The 27,801-nt window shown below is 38.2% G+C and overlaps 1 protein-coding gene across 1 annotated transcript; it reads right to left on the reverse strand.

Moving 5' to 3' along the window:
- Window positions 1-22: 22 nt before the first annotated feature.
- Window positions 23-25,836, reverse strand: LOC110172909 (Na(+)/H(+) exchange regulatory cofactor NHE-RF2). The gene is made up of 6 exons (XM_020938872.2): window positions 25,185-25,836; window positions 24,502-24,786; window positions 6,800-7,018; window positions 2,585-2,738; window positions 2,314-2,432; window positions 23-1,954 (listed from the first exon to the last, which is right to left on the reverse strand). The coding sequence occupies exons 1-6, from the start codon at window positions 25,398-25,400 to the stop codon at window positions 1,790-1,792; spliced, it is 1,158 nt and encodes a 385-aa protein (XP_020794531.1). The 5' UTR covers window positions 25,401-25,836; the 3' UTR covers window positions 23-1,789.
- Window positions 25,837-27,801: the final 1,965 nt, after the last annotated feature.

The following is a 27,801-nucleotide window of genomic DNA, read 5'->3' on the forward strand; positions in this document are numbered from 1 at the left end:
TGTATGAGAGACAAAACTAATATAAATGTCACTCTTTATTTAAAAATGCAATATATTGTTTGTTTACATATTTACAATGGAGTCTGTGTCTTTACAATATGGAGAATATCTATTAGAGCATGACACATATAGAACACGCATGAAATATATAAAAAGTGTTACAAAACATACAGGCTGCCACACACCACTGTTTATTTGAAGAAATGACTCAAGTTGTATTTTATGTTTTATTTTAATTTTGTTTGTTGGTGTTTTAGCATCATACAATTAGTTATGGTCTGATCTGTCACATTGTAGTTTTTGGTTTGCATCAATTGACTGATAGCAATAAAGCTATTTCCATAATATATTTTTGTCTGTCTGAAGACTTGACTGTAAACTTGCTGTTCGCTGTTAACTAAATTGTCACTTAAACATTTTTGAAGAGCTGGATCACTGATCAGCAAACATACAGAGGGCAAGAAAGATCCTCTTGTTATTAGATTTTCCTCATTTTCATCTTGTGGAAGTGTCTGGGGAGCGGGAAGTCAAAACAGCTATACTTACACAACAGCTCTCAACCTTGTCCAGAAGAGCTAAAAAAGATGGAATGAATTTTCAGCCATTTTTACACAATACTGCCATCTGGTGTTGATGAGAAAAATTATACAGTCAAAAAATAGCCTACAACTCCTTTGAAGTTGCTGCATACAAAAAAGATAAACAGCAGAGTCTGGCTTGTTGTTGGATCAGGTCACTGTGGGTGGGCTGTTTAGTTCAGTGGTACATCTTTCTTTCCACAGAGCAGTCTTTCCAAAGCGTGTGAACATATGTATAACAGCTGTCCTTGTGTGGCAGTAATCCACTGTAAGCTCTATGGCTCCTGCAGTCTTCCTCTGCAGATCCTCCCATCATCTCTGACCTCACTGTTCACGAGCCTCCAACAATCAAACAGGCTCCACCTCATGCAACTTTTAGAGTCTTAATTTACCAAATGTAAACTTAACTTTCCCTTAATTTCCTGTTAATCTTCATATTAGCAGCTGTATTCACATTACAATTCATCATTAGTATATTGTATTCAAATTTGTTGCCATCCTTTGAATACCAGGCTGCCCTTTGCTGATCAGTCACATAATACTATGGGAAACATGTTTAAATACAAAGAAGGATATAAATCAATTCAAAGTTAAAGTTGTGTTATTACTTTTGCATAGTGCAGTAACTACTTTTCGCTTAGTTTGCCTTCAGGCTTCTATTACATTCTAATTGCCAATATGGACTTTTTTTTAATTATTAGTGGTGTTTCCCTCTATTCAAAACTAGTGGACAATGCATGTAAATAGATAGATATAAGATTTAATATTCTTGTTTTACGGATCGTGAATTGTATCTATTCAGGAGTATTAGTAAGGTGTTAGTGTTTTTTATATTTTTTTATTTTACATTTCTTCTATAGGTTTCTATATGGTGTGGTTTAATGTTTTTAAAGGCGGGTTCATTCACAGTGTTGTGTCCATAATTTTCAACAAAAAACAATCAACTGACAATTTCTTCATATAAAAAATAAATGTCCCCCTTTCAGTCTTTGAATACTTCTCTTCACAGGGGAAAATTTTGATTGTATAAAAGCATTTAAAACTGTCTGTAACTTTTAGGCAAGGTAAACATATGTTTGGAGCTGTCTATGAAGTGGCTTCACATCCATTGCACATCCTTTGGTCACATTTCATTACAGGAAGAGATGGTCTTCAGTTGGATAGGATCAGCTTAAGGAGAGTTTGTGAATGACCTTGAAAGAATTCAAGCTTCAAAAATTTCTGAAAAGCTCATATTTCTTCATCCAGTCCATCTGTGGAGCTCTCCTTTTTTCTTTGGCATGGATTTTCATTTTTTCTTCTGCCGCTGTAGCGCTCAGTCGCAAGCCCATCTCAGAGAAAGGGTCCAGCAGCTGGCTGCCATCGTCATCGGCCAGCTGGACAGAGACACATCAGATTTACAGTTCAGAAAAAAAAATTCCATTTGGTGTTTTGCGGTATAGAGGTACAGCTTTAGTTTAAATATGTATTATTTATAGATCAACCTATGACACTGACTTATATTAATAGAAAGTTGTATCATCATGTTTTAATATTTCATTTAGAAAAGCTGATTAATCACATATTGAGATGTTCATTGTTTAAGTATCTCTGCCAAACAATATACAATACTGCCATCTGGTGTAGATAAAGATTTTCCTACAAAATGCAACTATTGAAATCCCACACAAAACTACATGAAACATTGACAGAAAAGACAGGTGCTTTCATGTGGCTGTTCAAAGCGCTGCCTCACCTGCGTACTGTTGCCGTGGCTGCTGAGGTCAGACTGCGTGGAGCGGATGGACTGTGTGCTGGAGCCTCCATTGATCTGAGGACTGGGCTGGCCGTTGCAAACAGGAGGACCGTCATAGTCTGCAGAATGATAGAGATATTAAATATTGAAACTTGCTTAACTGAGCTCCTGAATCTTATCGTCACATATAGAAACTACGTCCTCACTCCCCTACCCCAAAACATATTTTAAAATCCAGTTTCACACATTAAATCATTCCTTTTATTATTACCTTTGACATGACTAAGTGCTGGCGTAATCCCTCTCCTCTTAAAGTGTTCATCTGTCTCCGGGTCCACCACTAGCAGCCACGTCTCGTCTCCTCCTCTTTTGATGAAGGCCACCACTTCTGCATGCCGCATGCCCTCGATGTTCACACCATTCACCTGGGCAAAGAACAAGACTCACTTAAAGTACATTAAAATTACATTAAAATTACATTAAAATACTGTGGGTACACCAATCTACAAAGGAGGAGTTACATCTGTTTGTTTCCTTGATGTGTAACATTTGTTCTAGATTAGATTAGATTGTTTGATTATTGTCATTGTACAAAATTCAATGGAACTTCAATTGAGCAAAACTAGATGCAGTAATAGTAAATTCCATCCAGTGACTTCTACAAATGGTAGCAACAGTAATAACAGAACTATTACTGTAGTGGTACTTCTCAATAATAACAGTAAAACAATTTCAGTATTTTTAAATCGGTTTAATGCTTCTTTATATGTGTATCAATCCATTAGCATGTGCCTCTACATCCCACCAGCAGAGGGAGCAATTATCCAACTAATCTTAAACATATATGAGCCAGCTAAAGCATCGGGTTACTCAAGTTGATATTATTAATAATTGATTATTTCGAGTCAGTGACAACCAGTTTTAATAGTTTCACAAGATGTCATCAATGGTCTGAAAGTCAAACCACTCATGCATTTAGTGTAATATATCTTTGGGAGATTCACAAACAGTGACTCCAGAAATGGTGCCTTTGTAACACAACAAGTTAGTGCTGTTAGTCAATCTATTATTGATGGTTCACCAGGACTCCTGCTATAGGTAGTTTCAGATGTCAGTGTCCTCGGGGATTTTTAAAAAAATTCACCACTTATGAAAAGCCACAGTGTTGTGCAGGATAAATATATGTACAACAATGGAACTAAACATAATTTTACACAAAACAATCAATACTTTATATTTGCCAAAGTTTAAATTTAGATCTTAGGAACAGGCACAATGTTCAGCTGGGAGAGTGGAAAAGTTGAAAGCTATAACTCAAGAAATAATAAATGCAAAAGTGCAATATCAACACATGCATTCTTCACTTCACTCCAGATAGTTTAGTCTGTCTGAGAGCAGATCCAGATCATCAGTTAAAGACGCAGGCATCTTTGTATCTGTCCAAACAACAGGTGTTTCACAGCTCCACAAGAGAAGAGCGTCCCACTGGAGACAGTACAAGTACATGCTCTGTCACTGGGCTAATTAACACATGGTGCAGCAGCAGCCGCACAGAGGACACTTTCTCATGGGACAGGCCTGTCCTCTGGGAACCTCCTAATCCAACAGTGTGTGGGGGGAATAGAATTACCACTGATAGAGCTTACATAAGGGGCTTTAAACGCACTGTATGCACTTGTTTAATGGTCTGTTTAATAGTGTAGTCACAAGTTAACCAAATGAACTTAATCCAGTGTGACAGTAGTCACACATGGTTGTGGCCACACCATACTAATACACAGAAATGACTCACAATATAATACAAATCTATCTGACTGTCAAATAGTTCAACAAAAAGCTCAGTAGTCACTTTGTAGATGTTTCAGTTCGTGAGTCTTTCTTGGACACCATACAGCAGATCATTTAAGAACACAATAAAGTGTTAGCACTACTTTACGCTGGGAATGATAAACCATACAAGAGACAGTCCAGGCCGATGCTATGAATTAAAGTCTACTAAATATATGGCTGTTCTCTGCAGTGGTTTGGGTTAGGGAAGTGTGAAGTGTGAGGCTCTCTGTCTGTTTGAAAAGGTGATATTATCCAGACATGAGTATACACCGGTGACCCCTTGTGGCATTTACGTGAGTCAGAACAAACATTGACAGAAAGCTGATCACAGAGGCTGTAGAGAACCCCGTCTAATGGTGCATGGAGGGAGTAGAAGCAGCTCTCTAATGAGCAGCTGACAGACGGACAAATAAGAGCAGCGCTGGACTTATGCATAATTACCGACCACTGCAGGTGACTATAGGACACATCAGCATCACTATCAAATGTATGCAATGAATAGGTTGGTGGACAAACAGTAAAAAGTAGAGATCGACCAACGTGGGGTTTTTCATGATCAATGTCAATTGTTTGGAATACAAAGAAACCAATGGCCAATAAGCTATGTCGATATTTTTGGACAGATTTTTACTTTTTTAACCACAAACCTTTAGAGAGCTGTGTAGTCACATTTTGTACAATTATTTCTTGCAATTAAGTCTTCGAATGAAACTTTAAGTATACTCTTTAGCCACGTCAAGTGGCAGGTGAGGTCTTTGCTCACAGTAAGCATGTTTTTTAAGGTAAACAATAAAAATGCTGTAATTAAATAAATACAAGATCAGTAAATGTCATAGTGTGGAACATTTTAGGCAAAGCAGTAACATAGAAAAGTTACATGGTGCAACTTCAACCAAGTAGCCAGAGATGACAATACCCAAGTGGACCTAATATCACAAGTGGAAACTGTAGAAATCTAACTAAATCCAGCTAAAAAGATATTATACTGTAAATTCATAAGCTTTTAGTCTAGCTGCCTTTCTCCTGTTGGTCTACATGAACTAGGAATGTGCAGATTTCCATCTACTGTACTGTCTACTGCAATCTAAATAGATCTACATTCCACTAAACTTTAAAACATGCTCAGTATAACCTGTCTGAGTTTTATAGCCATCCTGTTAGACTCGTCCCTCTCGCCTGAAGTACCACTAGTGAGGTCAAAGGTCATGGGAATGAAAGAAGAACTTTTTATTTGGAAATTCATGAGTATACAAGTGGTTGTGTTGGCTATAAAGTATAATTTTATTTATTTTAACTGTTTACACAAAGAAAAAAAGGAAGTTCATGAGGAGTTTACCACCACCCATAGCGGGGAGTGAATGAATATGGATTTAAACTGGTAGATGTAATCCTTCATTTGTCCAGGAGTGGTCCATGGAAGAAAAGGTTTGAAAGGTTTTTTGAGCAGATTATTTAAAGTAAATGCTAAACAGAATTTTGAGATAAGCCTATAGATCTCTCTATTGACGGCAAATTGACCCAGGTGTACTTCTGATCTTTAGTTCAAATGCAACTGCGAAATATTTGTTGCCATAATCCCAACTTTTTGAAATGCAACTTGGCTAAAATTGCCTTTTTCACTTATTTATGTCCTCTGTGTCAACATACCCTTCACTTACTTTTAGATCAGCAGACACTTACCCTAACCCCCACTGTCTCTTCCCATCAGCCCTTGCTCTGACTGATCTAGCTCCCTGTCACTGGCCCCTGGTGCACTCAAACAGAGCCACTGCAGCGCCTGACTCCAGTTATATGTTTAGAGAGGGCCGTGATAGTCCCCACTGAGAGGCATTTAAATTACAGCTGGGTTTAGACAAGCACTGCACATCTGGGTTTCATCAGGTGAGGGCAGAAGGTATGAAGTAATACATGGATATCAAAGCTATTGTGTTTCATGTTTCACTACTGGACTATCTCAAAATGAAAAAAGTCAATATATATATATATATATATATATATATATATATATATATATATATATATATATATATATATATATATATATATATATATATATATATATATATATATATATATATATATATATATATATATATATGGATAGATAGATAGATAGATATATATAGATATATATATAGATATATAAACACTGACTTTCTTAATGATGTGCTAAAGATAATTCCTGTCAATATTTAGTTGATGTAAAGTACTTGGTGACTGAGATTTTCACTAGGGGTTGGCATGTTTATGTCAACAAGAACAACATAAAAACCTTTGTTTTGTTGCAAAAAAGGTCCCTAATGTTTTTGTGTGTGGATTGAGAAGTAGTACCTTGGTAATGATGTGCTACAGACAGTGGCAAAAATTTTATTATTGGAGAATATATTAAACAGTTGTCTCTAACATTGGTTGTTTCATAACCATAACCAAGCTAAGGCTTCTTCCATTATCCTCTTTTGAAATAGTAATAGTAAAGACACTGAAGGACACAATGCTCAGTTCACTTACTAACTTGCCTGCACTCAATAAGACCTTTTCTTTCCTACCTCTTCATCCTTGTACTCATTAAGTGCAGAAAAACACACCCACACATGTAGTCTGACTGTGCCCAGACCTCCTCAAGAAACAGAACAAGATGGCAGAGTCCTGGTCTTACCTCTATAAGTCTGTCTTGAGGCCGCAGTCCCGCCTGGTCTGCAGGTGATCCAGGGTCCAGTGAGCGAATATACTGTCCTGGTCTGGAGCGGTCACTGTGGAGGTTGAAGCCGTAGCCGGTCTCTGAGCGGGTCATGTGACACAGGCGAGGGGACAGGTCTGGCGTTTGGGCGAGAGCTCGCTGCGCCTGGGCCTCAGCTTCCATCTGCGCCTGAGCCTCCTGGAGAAAGCAGAGAGACGATATTAGCTTAATCAGATAGTGATAAAGTGATAAAGGCATTTGTGAGAGGCTTTCAGTTCTTGAATCACAAAACAGCATAATAGAAATGCTAATTGTACATTGATGTAAACTCATCTGAAGAAAATTTTTTGTACTTTTAGAACATATGTTAAGATGAAAAAAGACTCCAACAAACTGGGAGTCACACTTTGTTATCAGATTCAGAATCATCAATCACAATTATCTGAGCTATAGCAGTGTGTTATTTGCTACATTTAAGTCTTTTCAATGATACCAAGCACACAATGACACCTCCAGCTTTTCATAGAGCGAGCTATTATGCAAATATAGTATAAACGGTTGGTAGTGGTAATTCAACAGTTTGCACATAAATCAGGTTCATCGCTTTTAAAGGTCTGATAGAACTGAAGTCACCATTCCTTTAAAATACATTGAACTCTGTAGAACTCTGTTTGCGTCTATGAGTCTGAACAGAGACATTAATAGAACATGCATAATTGTGCATTGAGCTACAGGATGATCACACTGATTCACCACCTACACACTGCAATATGGCCAGCATGAGGCATGAGCGTATCAATCTGAAGTACTACCACCAAGACAGGGCCAGTGTAGAATGCAAAGAGAATACCACAAGGCAAGTTGTTGTTATAAATACTTTGAAGCGAGTGGGCAGAAGAGAGAGAGTTGTATAGAGTTGATGTTTACAAAGTAGGGCTGGGTGATATGAAAAAATGGCTTGCAATATTCATTTTCTGAACATAAAAAATACCTTTAATACCCCCCCTGAACTCTATTCCAAATCACACACTTTCACTGACCTGATCTCTTGATTAAAAACACCCAAGCTGATCATTCGATACAATTCGATTAGAGTTTGATTAATTGTACAACCCTACAAAGGCAGGTCTATACTTCATATGCTTTCTATTTCCTGTCCTGAGCGGAAGTCAAGGGTTGGGCCGTATGGGTGGATCTGTCCAGGGATATAAAATACATGCTATCTACAGTTAAAAATATTGCTGTCCAGGGAAACATGCGCAAAAATAAGCACTTTTGTGGGGCTAACAGCACCAAAGCAGAAGAGACGGCCAGGAAGGCGAGTGTGTGTGGGAGGCAAAGAAAATTAAATGCAGTGAGCGGACTGAGCGTGCTCCAAAAACAGAAAACACCAGAAGATTCCAGTGGAGATGACCAAAGTTTCCAGAAAAAGCAAGCTGGTAATGCGGTTGTGCAATTGACAGTGTTTTGAACTGGTAGGCATAACATGTAATTGTCTGTCACTATGAAATTTTGTGATATATTGCTGACGAAAATATAACATTGAACTTATTTGCCACTGACACAACAACCCTAAAGCTAAACCCTAAAAGATTATCCCTCAAAACAATTCTAAAGATACAAAAAAAAAAGCTGCAAGAAATACATAAGAAATTGAAACACTTTAGTTTGTGCGTTTGTTATTTATTAAAGGGCCCATATTTTGAGTTGTGTTTTGTTTAATTCATGTTTAACACACAAATTGCATATTCAGGCTAAATAAAAAAACACTGTTCCATCTTGTGATGTGTCATGTGGTAATACAGGAAGTTCTCCACAGTGCTTTAAACTGTCATACACCGTCATTAGAATAATGTGGATGATTTCAGCAAGAATTAGTTTTGTGTAATATAGGAACTTTGAACCTTGTTAATCTCAAATCATAGTACTGACAAATAACAAAGAGTTCCTGGCTTGTAGGGATGTAATGATATCCAAATCTCATGGAACAATATTATCACAATATGCATTTCATGGTATGATATTTACTGCGATATTTTGGAGAGGCTAGGAGTAATTGTAGATAGATCTACATTGTAGATAGGAGACTTTTTTGCTCTTAAAATATCTTGACAAGATTTTGGTGTGAATTATTTTCGTCATAATCCCAAGAATTCTTGTAAAAATATATATTTCACGTTGTCTGCACTGAATTGAATCATGGGATATGTAGTTCCCTATGTTTATTAGCTGTTACAACTATAAAACCATGCATTTAAGTAAACAAACTTGTAATTCGATATACTGTGACAGCCCACGATATTATTGTGAGAATTTTGACAATACGATATCATGATAATTCAGTTACTGTTACATCCCTACTGGCTAGTACAAAGAAAAAGTATCTACAAAAACCTCCTCCAGACCTCCTCATTTATTGTGACAGGCCTACGTGTGGAATTGTGTCATCAGTAACCAATATGCATGTTGCGAGGCCATACCATCACCTCAACATCACTAAAATCTATTCAGTTGGAGAGCACCATTGAAATCGAATGTTTTTTTGGTCAATGAAAGGTTTTCATCTGCTATCACAATCACAACAATACCTCTCTCAGAACCTCTTCAGCAAAATTGCCCTGTTTGTATGATTTGTGGGTGTTGAAAACCTCATGCTCTTTGTGAACAATGTTTTGAGCAAAGAGAGAGAGAGATGAAAGTTTCCCCTTTGTCAGCAAACCATGAGGAAAGTGGTTGGATATTTTTCCCAAGTGAACAATATAATAAGGATTTAACTGCAGATTTCTATCATTCTTTTGTTCTTACACAATTTCCTGATTTATGTTAGTGTTGTTTCCTCATCAGAAACATACCTGGAGTTGAGTTTTGATTTATTAGCACATGTTTGAGACAGAAACTCGGCATATTTATGTTGAGCTCTTCTTTCAAACACTCTTTTCCATCATGTGGTAATACAGAAAGTGCTTTTTAACTCCGTACACCTTCACACTAGAATCAGTTGGATAATTTCAGCCCTGGAATTGCAGATCTTGACTGAACAAAAAGTAAAAGTGAAATGAAAACTTCCGCTTCATGACATTACAGGGTTTTGGAGATGTAGAAAACTTAACGCAGGATTACTTTAACATGTGTGAATGAAACAAAGCACAACTCAAGGAATGTTTCTGATGAGGAAACAACATTTTAATATAGCTAAAAGCTCACAATGGTCAATTTTGCATAATTTAAATTTAAAGATAGTAAAAAGTCCAACAATAATCTGTGACTGTTTAGTGTGGACAGAGTGGACAAGTCCTCAAAAGGAAAATCTCAGGAATTCTCCGTCTGCTTTGACAATGTGGCTTTGTGCTGTCAGTCTATGAGAACATGTGGGGGAGCAGACTAAGTACACAGTGAGTTGTGTTATGCTATTTGAATACATTAGAATAAAACCACGCATATCTTCCTCAATGAATGGCCTAAACAAGAAGCACTGACTATGGCTCAGGCTGAGAATAAAAGAGCTGTTCACGATTTCAGCTGGACCAAGACCCTAAGAAAATGCTGAATGTGGTAGATTTGTAATTGGCATTACACAAGACACTACATAGATATTAAATACACTTTTGGTAAAATATGGTAATTATGAAATTTTAAAGTTGTTTATATTGTATCTATATTATTTTTATTGTAACTTTTTTCATTTCATTTTAAAATAGTGTTTCATAAGACTAATAAAAGAGAAAGACAGGAGGATATCCACGTAGTTGTACCTCTGCCTTTTAGTAAGCTACTGAAAAAAAACGCATGCAAAAAAATGCATTTACACATAGAAGCAACTGTCAAGACAAAGTGTGTGTTGATATATAGCACCTTGCTCATCAAAACAGTGAATATAACAAGTGTATTGCATAAAGATGTTTTCTTCCACTAAATAAGCAACAAAAAGATACCAAAAAAATATCTTGGCAATATATATCAATACAGCCCATGATAACAATACTGTATCACCAAAATTTAGTATCACGATATATAGATATTTCAATATTTTTGCACACCCCTAGTGAACTTGTAGCCTGATTCATCAGCCGGTTTCACTTCATGGAAACCGTCTGACCTTGCAGCATTGGTTTGCTCGAAGGTAGGAGGGTACTTATTTTATTTAACCAATCGCTGCTATTTGGTTGTGATGTATGTAATGCTCCAAATCCTGTAGGAAGAAGGGCAATAACATCTTTCCCCTTGATAAAATTCAACAAAAATTCTCTTTGTTCCGGCTTTAAATCCTTGATCTCGGGAATCGTTACAACACAGAATGTATGGCTTTGTCCACATCCATCTCAACCGCTTTGTTTACTGTTGGGCTGTACCACAAAAATGGCCCTGGTCATGGCTTCACAACTCTTCACAATTGGCCAATGCGTGGTCTAGAATTTCTGGGGTTCTTGTAAAGCATTTAGTGTATTCTGATTCCTAACCTAGTCGCTGGAGAATTCAATTGAGCGGAGGCACTAGGTGGTACCAGCGTGGCTAGTGATCTTGTACATGAATTGTTCAAATCAAAATATAAAACTTACCAACTACCATTTATGACTTGGTCAATACTAATGTTTCAAATTATACTCAATTTGTACTAAATGCTGACTACATATGAGACTGTATCTGCAGGTGACACACTGGTATTGGCTTTGGGATGCTTCGATGAAATTAGATCTGAGTTTGCTGAATTATTGAGCACTGGCCTACTGCGCCAGAAGGATCATGACCGCTGTTACCCTTTCACAGCCAAGGATCAGGGTCCACTGTGGCTTATGACATAATGACATAACATACAATAATACTGGTCAATATCAACTGATGTATGTATTACACAAGTATGGATGTAGCCTTTGCTTGGTCACAGCATCAGCGGTGAGCACATGGTCAACTGGGCAGTTGTTTTATGTTGGGGATTAAACCTAATATCCCTATTCTTGTTCATAACCAGGTCAAGTTTCCTCTAAATCCTCGGTCAATGGATGTGGACAGGCTGTGTTGGTACAAAGAAGTCCAAACAGTGCTAAGTTAAAATATGGGTCCTAGAGTCAAGAAAGAATGAAATGGAACAATTTGTGTTTAATGGTTCTATGCACAGTTTTATTGATGTTGGCTTTCCATATCTCAAGTCAGTTCTTCCCAAACCAGAAAATTCCAAATGTTATTCTGGTGCGTAACTGTATCTTAGTTTGGAAAAAGTTAGAGTGGTTGCTATGTAAAACCAGTTCAGATTTTGTGGAGCGCATGGACCTTTTGAGCAATGTACTTTTGGACAGCAGCCTAGCAGTACTGCAATAATTGTTGCAGGATTAGTTATATTTGTTAGTAGAGGCACAAGTATAAGTATGATTTAAAAGTTATTAGCTGATATGTGTTAAATATGTACATGAATGCAACGTAATGCGAAATCAGTGTGTTGTCATAGAGATAGTGAAACCAGTAACACCCGTTCCTGTTCGTCAACACTGGAGTTAAACAAAGGTGTATTCAAACATATTTTCAGTGTACTGCGAAAACGCCTGCATTCATAACATAGGCTAGAGTATGTGCAAAATACACCAAGAGCAACAGAAATAAAGCAGCAATAGGTGGGCTACTTTCCAATATCATTATACATTGGGTCAAGTGCTTTATTTTTATTATAGACGTATAAGATAAACATGGGCACTGCAGCACAATGACATCAGTGAAGGGAGCCATTACAAGTGTGCACGAAGCCCACATAAGTAACACAAGCATAAAAAAAAACACAAAATACCAGTTTAGCTTGTATTACCCTTAAAGACTTCTAATATACAGTTACTACAACTAACCCCAACCCTGTTCTGCTACTTTACAACTGATACAATCATCTTCTGCGCTATTACAACTTTGCCAACTCTTTTCTAATAATAGTAACAATGTCATTAGTAAGTAGTAGGCAATTTCAATCATGCGAAAACAAAAACAGTAATGCTTCTTTGGAAAGCAAACAGAAATGTGAATATAGACAGAGCTTAGGCCAGTTTATAAAGTTACCCAGTTGAGCTGCAGCTTCAATATTTTCTGTGTATGTAGTGTGGCATGGCCCTTAGCCTGTGCCATGCAGTCTAGACTGATGTGATTTTATGTTCTGAAAAATGCACTCAAGCCATACTGAGTAAAAAAAAACAAAAAACAACTAACTAACTTAAGCAACCAATTAACTTCAATACATCCAATTATTATGGCCTAACAATACAGTTCATGATTAATATAGGCCTATTGCAAATGGAAAATAGTGCAGACCAGACTTCCATCCATGATGCAAGCAAAGGTTATAATCATTCTTCTAGCTTTAAAAACATTTGTGGCATGTTTTAGAAGCAAAGCTGTCGACACGTAAGATCTGTCATTTAGGAAGACAAGGCTCACCAATCTGGTCAAAACAAACACAGAAATGTCCAGTTACAACACACAATATGCTCAGTGAAAGAGCAGCTGATCAGTGAGAGAAAACACACCACTCCATTTCATCAAAACAGATGCTCCCCTTCATTGAGGAACCTTCAATGAAATGTGGCCAATTCAGATGATAGCTCTGTACCAGATCACATCATGAGAACGTTACTCAAACTATGCAGCTATAACGCAAGTGAGGAGAAGAGACAACAGGTGTCGGCAATCCACATACAACTTTCCATCTGTCTCCAATGTACATTTTTGGCAAAAGCAATTCAGAGGTGTAAAATAACGGGTCATTAGAAGATGATGATGTTCCAAATGTTTGTCTCCATGGAGATGTAATTGCTTTGTCAAAAATGTTTCCCGGCATTAATGGTATTACATTTATCTTCATTGACAAAAGCAAGTGGTGAAAGTTACAGGTAAGGTCTGTGGAGAGGTGAGCCTGTTCATAGTAAGAAGAAGTTTTTTTGTTTAGTTTTTTGCAATAACATCTCCATAAAGAAGCACACATTTCAGTAGTTTTGAGTACAGCTCTGCTCAAACAGTGAGAGATACAGGACTATATTCATATCACACTCCATACAACTGTACAACTCACCCTTATGTAACAGATAATACTCCCTACAACTGTACAACAATTTTATATTTTATTACTTATCTTTCTATTTTATTTTGACTTGTACATTTACATTTTATATTTATATCTTATTTGACAACTGTCTCTTACTATCTTTTTTGCTACTTATATAGAAGTAATTCTACCATTTATATTTTTGCTCTAATTTCCCTTGTGGATCAATAAAACTTGTCTAAATCTATGTTTAAGTCTAAGAGTATTTTCTACCACCAACACAGAGTGAACTGGAGTAACAGGTGTCGTAGCAGCAGTGGGACCTAAAGCACTAGAAGATGTTTGTCATTTTTATTTTATTTTTTTGCAATAGTGGTGTAGTAAAATGTGACCATAGCTTGTAAAGCTGCTATTACTGCTACTACTTTTACTTCTTACCCTAAGGAATATTCCTTTAAGGATATGTTCACTTGCACTTTTTGCTTTTCTAACAAATTTAGCTTCACAAATGTCCAGTTGAAATGTTACATTTAAATGTCAGAGACTGTGTGGGCTGGTAATGACAGTGAAACATTCAGATGATACAAAGAGGACAGGCACAGAGCAGGTTTTGATTTTTATGTGAAGGCAGTTAAATCCTGTGTCATGTTGGGGTTTGTTTTTATAGACAGCAGTTGATGTTGCTGATGTCACATGAGCGCGAGTCCACACCCATGTTATCAGTGTGCAACAGATAAAGTGTTCATGCAGGAGCAGGAAACACAGGCAACATACCAAATACAATATTTTTACAACATTTTTGCATGCATCTCAAAACTCACTTCACTATTTATTTATTTATTTATGTATTTATTTATGTATTTATTAATTTATTTAATGGGACAATGGCAGTGCACAATTTTACATGAACCTTAACAGGAGAGATGCACTGTACCAGGTTGTAGCACCAGTCCTAATTTCCACCTGTAGTCCCTGGGCAGGTTCATTGAGTGATTGTATTTAATTGACCTTATCTATCAACTATTCTTCCTGGAGACCTACGTAACATGCTTTGGGTTGATAGGGGAAAGCGGTAACACAAGAGGATTTGCACAGAGGGGGTGAAACTGGGACTAAAGGGGGCCTAAATTTTAAAATAAACCAGGAGTAAAACAGGACTAAACCAAGTCTACATCTGTCTTAAACTGAGCTCAAACCAGGACCCAGACACACCCTTAAAGCCTAGTCAAGTGCTTTCATCAAAACTAAACAGGGGAGACCATTTAAAAAATGAAGAAACAAAAACAACTAAATAAATAAATAAATAGAAACACAACAAAAATAAATAACATGAAATACAAACATAACCGCCCACTTTCATTTCAAAGTATGTGCAACTACAGCGTGCGAACTGATGCTCTCTCCTCCCACACTTACACCAGGCAGCAATTAAACAGCCAAAGATGTGGAAGAACCTCGTCCAGGAGCAGGACCAATGGGACAGCAGAAACTAGCGCACATGTGAACTGTGTGTGGGAATGTCCATCGGTCTGCAGCTGTAGCATTGAGCATATAGACAGATGAGTGGGAAAGAGAGCGTAGTCCGTGTGAAAAAGAACACATGTGACTGGTGAACACGATATAAAAAAGCTACCCACTCCTTTAATGCCTCTGAATTTGTTTTTCAAAATTCTGTTGGATTTTGTACATGCATTTATGTGGGAAGCATATTGACACATTGAAGGACTTACAATGGTAACAAATAATTGTCCTGTTTTGATAGAGACAGAGGTAGAAATGACCATTTTCAAGATACACTACTGGTCAAAAGTTTTAGAACACCACATTTTTTCCACCTTTGGCAGATATAACAACTGAAGACACTCATTCTTTTTACAATAAAAATCTAATATTCTTCAGAAAGTTCTTCCCAAATCTGTTGCAGAAGTTCCCATAAATCTGTGGCACTTGTAGGTTGCTTGGCTTTCACTCTTATATCCAGTGCATCCCAAAACCAGCTCGATGAGGTTTAAGTCTGGAGACTGTGCTGGACATTCCATGTTTTCAAGCTTACCATCTTGTTCTTTTTTCCTGAGGTCATTTTGGCAGAGCTTGGTCTTGTGTTTGTTATCTTTCATCATTTTATTAACCTCTGGCTGTTCAATACTTATCTTTGTACTCTCTGTAGCTCTTCATTGGACTTTCATGACTTGAATTGCAATAAATAACAGGAAAAATTAGGCTGTTCTAAAACTTTTGACCAGTAGTGTCTGAGAACTAGTAGTAGTAGTAGAGGTCACAGTAGTAGTAGTAGTATTGCATAAGGACAAGAAGAGAGTATGCGCTATAACATGTTATACTGTGTATTATTGAGGCATATTTAAAAAGCTTTTTACTACACCTATACAACTTTACAATGAAACAGATTGGCCTATTTGGACTACTTCATCATTCACTACTATCACACAAAACAACAGTACTCCCAGAAGACATAACACCCTTGAAATTATGATCTTATACCAAAGGTGTAATTCATTTAACTTCAAAATCCATTCTGAATAAGCCAATGAAGACTTTAGATGATTTTGACTACAGTTCCCATCTTTACTTGTCATCGTAGTTAAAGTATTTGATGAAAAGCTAAACCTCTTGCACCCTGTTCCCTAGACAACCGCCCCCTCGGCCTCGTCCCTCACTCTCGACATGTTTTCAGTTCAAGAATTTGGTTTACTCTCGTCTCCGGTCACATGTGGCCCCCTGCATCTTGATGTAACACAACTGGTATTCAAAGAAGGGGGAGGCAAGCCAGATGTTTAGCAAAGACAAATGAATAGTCCCATTTACTCTTTGGTACATGCAGACATTGTGACTTCATTATTCTTCATGGTTTGTAAAAAAATAAAAAATAAATACAAACCTATATTACACAAATTTGACTCTTGTGCGCTTTAAGTCATGTTATAATGTTGTAACCTCCTGAAAAACGTACCTGGAGTTGGGTTTTGTTTCATTCACACAAGTTTGAGTAGAGTCTGTCTGCATCCCCAAAGATGATCATGTTCTGCTCCACCTTGTGATGTCATGAAGTGGTAGTTTTCAAGTTAACAGCTACCGTTTTACCTTTAGTACAGTGGAAATTGGCGATTCCAGGCCTGAAATTATCCAAATGATTCTAGTGAAGGTGTATGGAGTTTAAAAACACAGAGGAGGGGCCCTTTAAACAAACACATTCATTTTGGACAATAACATAAGTGAAACTATACAGTCAGTAGTAACAATTAATGCTCATTTATATTAATTGCAACTATTAAATGATCAGCTTGGAGCTTTTCAATTGAGAGGTCTACAGCCAGTCGTCTGTCAGTAAAAGCATGTGGTTTGGAGCAGAGTTCAGATGTTTGAGGAATGAGTTGGACTATTTTTAAATGGTGCTGATTACAAGTCTGTGTTTATGTGCATGAAATAAATAAGACTGAAAGCCAATTCTATTTGTTTTTAAAGGGACAATATCACGCTATTTTCTGATCTACGTTATAATGTTGTTTCCTCATCAAAAACAGACCTGGAGTTGTGTTTGTGTTTGTTTCATTCACACGTGTTTAACGCACAAACAGGTGATACAAGTAGCACTCCACTGTGTTTATAAACATCATACACCTTCATTAGAATCATTTGGATATTTTCAGCCCTGGAAATGCCAATCGCTACTAAACAAGGATGTAACAATAACTGAAATAACATGATAACGCATCGCCAAAGTTGTCATAATAATATCGTAGACCATCACAATATATCGAATTATGAGTCTCTTTGCTTAAATTAAGAGTTATGGTGCAGCAATTGCTAAAAAAAAGACAGAGAGAATAACATAGACCATGACCCTTTGCTCCATTTCAGTGCAGGCTACAAGAAGAAAAAGCATTTTTAAACACTTTTAAAACTTAGTTCTTTGGATCAAGTCTTGTCAAGGCATTTTAAGAGGAAAAAGTAGCGTATTCACAGTTTTATTAGCCTCCACAAAATATTGCAATAAAGATCGTACCATAAGATGTATGTCAAGATAATATACAATAAATAATAGATCTGGATATCATTTCTTCCCTACTTCCCTTCGCAATAAATATGGTACCGTGAGGTTCATACCCTGACAATATCGTACCATGAGAATTGAATATCGTTACACTCCTACTACTAAATAAAAGGTATAAGGTAGCTGTTATCTTGAAAACTACCACTTCATGACATCACAAGGTGGAGCAGAGCATTTTGAGCTTTGGAGATGTAAACAGACTATTAATAAACAGTGTGAATGAAACAAAACACTCCAGGTATGTTTTTGATGAGGTAACAGCATTATAACATGGCTTAAAGCTCACAAGTTTTGCATAATATCGGACCTTTACTAAACAACAAAATCAAATAGAAAATCGTGATTAATTAATATGAGGAAAAATGGTTTTAAATTGTGATACATTTTTGACTTTTACATTGACAAGAAGTGCATCAGTAGCCAAGGAAGGGGCACTTTGTCCTGTTAAGATTGGTTCTGCACTATAATAATAATTCACTGTCAAAGTATCACACATCTGCTGGCTTTTAGCACATGTGGGTGGCACTGACAGCAGAAATGACTCCCAGATGATAAGACAGGCTAAGTACTGACGTAGCACCTCCAGACTGCTGCTACACTGAGTTCCTCCATTAGAGCTGACAGGAGGCAGCTTTTTCCTATTATCCTGGGCAAGGAATAACACTGAGTCAAGAACATAACAAGAAAGAAATGGGACACTCACCGCCATCATGCTTTTTTATATTGTTAGCAAGAAATAATGTGTTTTGAACAGGGGCATTTGGAGGATTTCATGCTTAGACAGTAACTGCTTCCTACATTTTTGGTCAGCTTGTCACATGGGATATTGAAGTCATTTTTCTTTGCTTAGTCACCAATCATAGATAAATATGTTTTTCAAATCTAAAAGTCAGAATTTGTGTTTATTCAGTCCTGACCTCTGACCTCGCACTGTGACCCTATGTTTCTTCCAGAACACACTTTCTCACGCAGATCTCCTTCTAAACGTGGAAATGTTTAGGCATGTTTGGTTGTGTACATCTTTTTCTGTTTAGTCTGTGGCGTAATCAAGTCAATTTGTCAGACTTGGCACCTGTAACACACACAAGCCTCATAAACAGTAGTGATGGTCCAATGTGGATTTTTTCAGCCGATATAGATATCTGATATTTGTTATGCTGCAGTCAATATGATAATAATTAATAAAGTTGCTTCTATAGTTGCAGCTGCTCTTGAACGACTGATGGAAACAAGGCTGCCAATCTGCACAGAACAACACCAATCACTCACTCACACATCAAATTTGTATAGCTGGGTGAAGTTCTCTACATTTTTCCGGAGTGCTAGACGCCCTTCCTATCACAACAAATGACAAACAAAGAATATAGATGACTGCTTCTCCTACCTCTCCAAAAACTACTAAACTAATACATTTGCTTTTTTCACCACTGTGTGTAAAAAAAGACACATAGCATCTCTTTGCCATTAAGAGTCACCTTTTCTCAAGTTGAAATTTGGTTTACTGCTCGCTCCTCTAAATAACAATATCTTGACCTGACAGTAAAAGTTTTGAGTACTCCCTCCAGCGCATATTCTCAGACAAAGACAGCACTAACTATTTTAACAGATGGATGCTTCAATTCCGATGGGAACAGGCAATCTCTTAACAGCTTTCTCCAAATCGTACACACCATTTACAAAAGATTATTACAAGCCAAAGACAAGTTCATGTCTCTATAGCAGCTGCGCTAAACCCATGCTTCCTTTTTAATGAAGCAGCACATGTGTAATATTTCAGATAAATCACACTTTGTTCACACCTCTTGCATTACACCGTTTTGTGTGTTGACCGATATGGTTATTCGGATCTCCATAGTAACAGATCTGGTCCGGTCTGGCGCTGCAGACGAAGTGCAGCAGCGGTAAGAACATCAACAAAAGCACAGCAGGCACATGTGCAGAGGAGCCCTGACCTCCAACAGAGCGAAGGGAGGGGGGGGGGGGGGGGGACATGTCTCTCTCATTACAGCGGTGGAACTATAGTAATGGTCATGTCTTAAAGGTGCGTAACATTTCTGGTGGAGGGTCCATCAAACGCTTTTTTCATGGAGCCCACACCAGAGCAAGTTGCAGGTCAAATCTGTGGAGGAGCAACCCCCCCTTACAGTCAGAATGTGTGTTTTTCTAGGTATTTTTGAGCTATAAAACCACCTGTAACGTAGAGCTGTTTTAGCCAGGCTGACGCCACCTAGTGCCTCCGCTCAATTTCAATTCTCTCCAGTGACTAGGTCAGGAATCGGAATACACTAAACGGTTTGCAAGAACCCCGGAAGTTGTAGGCCGAGCACCAGCCAATCGCTGAAGAGCTGTGAAGCCATGACGTCAAACTCAAGCGCCTGTCTGGGTTCCTTTTGTGGTACAGCACAACAGTAAACAAACAGGTCGAGATGGATGTAGACGAAGACAGACATTCTGTGTTGGCAACAATTACCGAGATTGAGGATTTAAAGCTGGAAACAAGTTTGGTGAATTTTATCAAGGGGAAAGACTTTATTGCCCTTATTCCCACGAGATTTGGCACATTACATATGTCACGACCAAATAGCAGCCATAGGTTAAAGAAAAAGGTACCCACCTACGAACAAATCCTAATGCTGCGAGGTGAGATGGTTTCCACAAAGTGAAAACAGCTGATGAATCAGGGTAGAGCTGTTTAATGCCATGAGGTGAAACACTCCATGCAGAGCAATGGCATACCCATAAAAACAAGCAGGTGACGGACCCTCAACCAAAAACTTACACAGAGCACCTTCAAATCTATAATGGCGGTACGCTACATGTAAGAGGGTTTAGGTGAAGGAGCAGACAAGTACAAAAAAATTCTCCTCCAACATGAGTGGCCATGACATAGTTGGCTAAAATGTGAGAGAATATAGTGAGATGAGTCATTACTGCTGAACTTTGTGTCCTGGTCTGAGTGCACGATATGTATGGTACTTCACATTTGTTATTTGTTATAATAGCTTGTTGTTAAAAGTGAAGGATGGGGCAATTATAGCTGGTAGTAACAGAACTGATAAAAAAAAAAAATAAAAAAAAGAGGAGGGAGAAGATTGGGATAAGATGTTAACAGCTCAATGAGAGTCCACCGTCTCAAAAACACTAGAATATTGCCCAATATTGTTTATGAATCTGAAATAGTCTAGTCTAATATAGTTTCTAACATGAAATCATAGCCAATCACGAGCATGTGAAGGTGTTTTTGAGAGCATGTTAGAAAAGAATCTAGTGAGAAAGTGACACCCAGCACTTAATGTTACAACAAGCCCCGCCCAGAAGATGCACCTGATCCACCTTTATGTCTGAGGCAAAGGAAAACTCACGAGGAGTCAGACAGGAGGAGACGCCCCAGGTGTCAAGAAGGAAACGTAACACTCATTCTGCTCATCAGGGAGGTACTGTAGTGTCTCTTTCTGTCTGTTTAGAGCAAGAAGACCTTTCTAAATACTGAAAATAAAGCTGAGTTGCTAAAATTAGAATGTACCACTCTTTTGTCTATTTTTTTTGTCTCACAGCAACAAACAGGTGTCTTTTGAATACAGATCACAGATACATTTTCAACTATAACAGAAGTAAAGTGTTGGGCAGGTGTGACCTTAGGAGAGAGACACTGGATTTCTGAGTGTAATTCTCTTGGCTACAATCCCATAACAGTGTGCTTTGTGAGAGTAATGGAAACCAAAATACACCACTGTGCATGACAATCATCAAACAGGCCCTATCCAAGGTTACTTTACTTTAATACTTTAATTAGAACGGCTACAAAGAGATTTAAATGTGCAAATGCATGTATAGTGTGTGCTACGTTATGAACAAGTGTGCCAAAGAGCAAGGATTATACAGCTTTGAGTATTTTTACAGCCGTGGCCATAAATTTGATCTGGAGTAAATGCATCTGTACAGTTTTATAACGTAAATAACTCCTCTGGTGGAACGGCTTTGCAATAACAAGTCTCAAATTTACAAGAATACAGACCTAAACTTTGAGCATATCCTGTCATTCAAGATGTTTTTAGTCCAGCCCCACAGTTTATCTGATAAAAACCCCTCTATACTACATCATCAACACAGGAAAACAGGCTGCACATTAAAAAACAAGCAAAAGGTACTAGTACAGTTCATGTCAGTAAGTCTACAAATCAAACTATGCACAAATAAAACCAAACTAAGAACGAACCTGCCTTAAATAAACCAATTTACAATTACTGACAAAACAAGGCTTAAATACATTTTCCTTTCAGTATTCTGCAACCCCTTGCTAATTTACTGCCCCTGTAAAGGGGGCCAACTAACTTCCTGTATCCTGAATATCCTTCACTCTTTATTCTTCGCTCTTTTTTCCCATTCTGGCTGAGTTTTGTCCCAGATCCAAATACTGCTTTTATTGCTAACTCTGTCTGAAAACTAAAACATGGGAAGAAATGTGCTATCCTAAGCAGTTCTACTTTACTGCTGATCAGATGAGACAAAGAAAACATCCCTTGCAATGGGCCATGGTTTACAGCTGCCAGTGACAGACCATGACCAGAGCTACTGGAAGATTTTTTTTTACATATTTTGTTCAAATCATTGTTTTTAATAATTGGGCACAGTGTGCTTTCCTCCTGCTTTTTGGTCTCTGGTTGTTGCAATGGGCAAAGCTTCTGACAGTCTCTCATACACATATTCAAAGACAACCGTGTCCCAGGTGAAACAGCTTTTCCTGAAGATGAGACCCAGGCATAGGCTGGACATCTGAATTACACTGCTTCAGTCATACTTTTACAGAGTAACATGGAGGAGAAACCACTGTATAAAGTTCAATCTATTTAATGTCATTTTAATGGGTGTGCCACAGTCTTACATGCTTCACTTTTGTGAGTGAAACTCATACAATTACGTATTATTAATTTAAGTTATTATCAAAGATTATAATGTTTTACACAGCAAAAGATGACAATCGTCAGTGCTGGGCTTTTACTTAAAAGGATGCAGCTTTTGTAAGCAAAATGTCACATTACACATTATCATTCCAAGAGTCACTTGTTGAACACTCGTTTCTCCCAATAATGTTTATTACTAATGCACTATTTGACTTATAAAAGTTAATTTCTTTCCAGAGTAAAACCTCTAAATACTTTCCTGTCTGCAAAGTATATTAGCCACTGCCATTACACTAACGTTACAGTACCCAGCCCACAGAGCTGGGTGAACAAGTCCACAGTACCAGCACGTATTTAAAACACTGACTGATCGGCCTTGTCACAGCTCTTGTAAAAGTGCTTGCATATTGGCAGGGCAACACTAAGTGAAAACACATGTTGCACAAATGCATAGAGGAGAGGCCGAGTGAGCTGGTTCTGTTGATTGGGACTGTGTGAATCTAAAACCACTCTGATGAGTGCCAGCCAGTACAACAACGCAATGAGATACACATCCGGTATAGTGTGTCAAGATAAAATAAGCAAAACCTAGTTCACCAAGTGGTCCAAAATGCACCACTGCTCTTTTGTAATTGACATGTAATTCAAGGCAGATGTCCACTGAAATAAACCAGATACAAACCAAAATAAACGCACACTTTTCTCTATAATATTAATCTAATGTGAGGGAGAGAGGGAAGCAGGAATTTGGAAAATCTAACCACTGCTAGAGTTGCTCATAGATTCTTTACAACTATTGTGGGTTTCCTGTTTTGCTGAAATAGAACTATGGTTGTCCTAACTCCAGATTCTGCTCCAGTGACAGGGACCAGCCTCCTGACCTCTGCTGTTTCCAGTGACCTCTGACCTTGCATCTGGAAGCCTTTTTGAGCCTATCACATCCTGCCTCCCCCAGGACACAGAGGGCAGTGGCTAAATGCTGCTCGCCATACGCTGAAGGACTCACAACAGAATGGAAACTTGCATGACATCTTCTAATCTAATCTTCGACTTGCAAAGTTGAAAGAGAAAACAAGTCCGGGGGTGAAGACAGTGCTGAGCAACAGAGGAGCTGACTCATTACCTACAATCTGCCTGCTAACAAGTTTTTAACTCTCTTTAGGGAATGACAAATCATCACTTTCTCTGGCTAAATGTTCTTCTAAACTTCTTGAGTATAGGGCACAAGTTTTAGTTTTGCTTTTTATAATTCTCCTGTAATTAATTTTCAATATATAGGGAAAGTTGCATTTGCATTATTTTGACCAATCCTGTAATGCCATTGAGACACAATGTCTGGAAGATCCTAAATCTTGATCTAGAGATTGGTCAGGACAGGACTGGAGTAACTGGAGTATTAGATAAATATGCATGTTAACATAGATCGTTGAAACAGAAGTGCCCAAAGGAAACCCACCCAGTCACAGAGAGAACATGCAAAGTAGATATTCTCCATGTAGAAAACATTATGGAATGAAGTTATACTCCAAGATGGGAAGCAAGAGACAGTTTTCCCAATGACTTACACTCTAATTTTCATTAAAATATACAAAAGGTAAATGCACAAATGTTGGACCTATTAGTGACTGGACCCTTGAACTCTCTGATAAACACCATTGGTCTATAAAATGCTGTGATCTCTTCTGAAACCCAGCAATACCTTCTTGGCAGCCTTTGACGGCGACCTCCTGGTGGGCTTCTGCACGGGCTGCTTAGCCACGGAGCCGTTCTCTCTCTTCTTTGTGGGTGTTGAAGGGGCAGAGGGTGTGCTGGGACGTGGGGATGGCGCAGGGGTAGAAGATGAAGAAGAAGACTGGGGTCCACCTCCGAGAATAGCCATCTCTTCAGTTGCTGTGAGGTGCAGGCTGCGCAAACTTTCATATGTTTCCTGGTCCACTACAAGCAGCCTGGTCTCATTCTCTACCGCTTTGATCCGCTGTACCACCTGAGGGCAGAATATGTTCCATCAATGTAAACAAAGGGTTAAAGCAGGTCATAAAAGTGTGTTGTGTAGCTCTACACACACTGTCCTTGGTCTGCAACAGCCCCTTTTGAAGTAAACAGACTACAAATAAATCAAAAGTAAATCTGCATAATTGCTCACATAATTTGACCTAAGAATATTTTAAAAGTTGCTCAATCATGCACACAGTACGCAGTTTGTCCAACAACACAGTAGTGGTGATAGGTCACTTTGACTGTACCTTATCATTAAAAGATATAAAGACAGAGAGATGTGAACAATGGAAAAGACTCACTGTATCCTATTTATAAATGGCAGATCCGGAAAAAGAGGGGGCGATAATATGCAAAAAGTATGCATGGGAAACATTATTTTTTTACCTGATGATGCGTCTCTCTTTCTACGTTCGCCCCATTTACAGCCACCACTCGGTCCCCTGCGCGCAGCCCGGACGCCTCAGCTGGTGACCCAGGCTCTACTTTACGGATGTATTGTCCACTTTTCCCTTTCTCTCCATGTAAGTGAAATCCGTAGCCGTTCTCCTCCTTTGTCATGACACAAAGCCGCGGTCTCCTCTCGCTGGACATTTCCCCCATACTCAAAGTCTTTTGGGGAGGTCAACAAAGTCTTGAACTATGGGGCGCTCAGCACGGCAAACGTTTCGGTAAACAGCCACATAGTAAAGGCATTTCTCCACCAACGATTCTCTACCGAAGGAGAAGCAGCACAGTCTAAATAACACGACAAAGCGTGTTCACATTAAAATGCAAACAGAAAGTGTTACGTCTCCAGGATGAAACGTGCAAACGCTGAGCCAAATGCTGACACTTTTCCGTGAAAAGGCACGTCTTTGACGTCTTCTCCATCAACTCTCCACAAAGTCCACAAACTCACCGGGCGCCAAACAGTCCGCATTTATCCATAACAACTGGACTGGGATATGCGTTCAGCCGGAGTTTGCGCAGGGTTACCCCAAAGCGCAATAAAACCACCTCTCTCTCTCGAGCGCGGCCACAGGTTGTGGACTGTCAGACTGGAGACGAAGCTGAAGCAACAGGTCTTGTACAACACTGCCCTCCTGCGGTTTAAGCACGATCAGAAGCATTCACACTGTGTGAAAAAGAAAATGTTGTAACGTTGGGCTGTGCCTAAAACTGCCGAGTGCCGTTTGTTATTTTCTATAAATTATTAATTTAATTTTTTCGTCTTCGTTTTAAACTTGGTTCCCTAATTATTTAGCTCCTGCCTGGAGAATTAGGCCTGTAATGTATCCCGAGTTTCATTGTCTATACGATATTGATTGATTGATGAGGGCGTAACTTTGACTTCAGAACTGGTGCACAAAACTCACATAATTTTAACGTCTACGCCTTTCATTTGCAGAAGATTTCACTTCAACTTATTACAATTACGAGGAACGTTGTAATTGTCCCTTTCCCCAGCAGAGAGCGGTGAAGGAACATGTTTGTTGACTGCATTTGACCGCTACTCGATGATGACAGTACCAGACAAACTGTCAGACCTTTAAAAATATATATCATTTTAATCATTATTTCTTTTAGCACCTTGTTAGAACTGTTACAAAACCTAAGTTGAAAAAGCTGAGCCACTCAAAAAGTACAAAATAATTAAAAGTCTATATTACCACATCACAGATAAAGTTAAAATCACTCTTTGGCCTTTTGGAGTGACTCAACCTTTTCAGCTTTCTATTCGAGACTGCCCCGATACTGAAAAGCACCAAAAAGACAATCTTGCACGATCTTTACATACGTAGCACTCCTGGTACAGTCAGAATAAAACTGTGAGAAAAAAAAAAAGTCTGAAAAATCTGTTAAACTGGTAGAAAATCCAATAACCTATTTTTAGTACCACGTTAACGCCAATACTGACTCCCAAAATACGAATATAATGTGGGCCTGCCTTTATTTTGTATTTGTGGTCAGACCTGCCATCTACTGGTAGTACGAAAAAAAAAGTAGTACAGATGGTAGCTTTAAAACTGAGGTATTTTAATAGGTAGGCCTACATTTTGGGGGGGATTCTGAGCCAGACTTCTTTAGTATTTTTTATTTTTAGTATTTTTTATTTATTTTCAACCCATGAGTGCTGAAAGCAATGTGATTTGTTGCGTTGGGCGGTCCACCCCTCTTTCTGTCTAGAAAAAATCAGATCTGCTGGAGGTTTTTAGATAATAATATGTGATGATGTCATACTCCCAGATGGGGACAAGAGACAGTTTTTGCTCTTGATTACACTGTACTTGTAAATCCACAAATGTTGAACTTGATCACTTTTATTAGTGACTAGAACCATTATCTCACTGTATGACAACAGAAATCTGCATTTGAACAATATTAATTTAACCTGTCCCCATCTGTATTAAAGTTTTTTTGAATTTATTTTTTATTTTTTCCAAGAATGTTGCAACGTCTTGACATGACACTGATGTGCGGCATAGGCAAAGATAACAAGGTCTCATCTGGCAGAGTTGGGCTGGCGTAGTTCTTTATCACTTACATCTCTTTGTTTCTTTGCAGTAGATAATACTATAGGCTGCTCTCTGGAACATTTAAAGCCTGCTTAAGCGAGATGTTTAATCTTGTCACCTGCTCCATTTAATAAATCACTTTCCAATCAGGTCATGAAGCATCTGTTTCATGCAGACACTTTAAACAATGTCATTTTAGATGTTGTCGTCTTTACTGTGAAGGTAATTTAGCAAGAAATACAGTTAAAGTGTGTGCACATGCCATATAAAATTGGCAGATGACAGATGTTTTGCAGTGGTCTTGTTTTCTCACACTCTCCATTTCCTTTGCTCTACTCCCTGTAGACTACAATTATTCAGAAGCAGCATTGAAATACAATTGGAAGTGTCATGGAACAAGATTTTTAATCATGTCTACAGATTGCATTACTGATGGTAGATCTAATCAAATGTTAATTATAGCCAGCATAACATTAATTATGTTTACGACTCTTGGATCAGTTCGT

Source organism: Boleophthalmus pectinirostris, unplaced genomic scaffold (genome assembly GCF_026225935.1).
Source record: "Boleophthalmus pectinirostris isolate CB_2022bp ecotype Guang Dong unplaced genomic scaffold, ASM2622593v1 HiC_scaffold_17, whole genome shotgun sequence".
Lineage (NCBI taxonomy): Eukaryota > Metazoa > Chordata > Actinopteri > Gobiiformes > Gobiidae > Boleophthalmus > Boleophthalmus pectinirostris.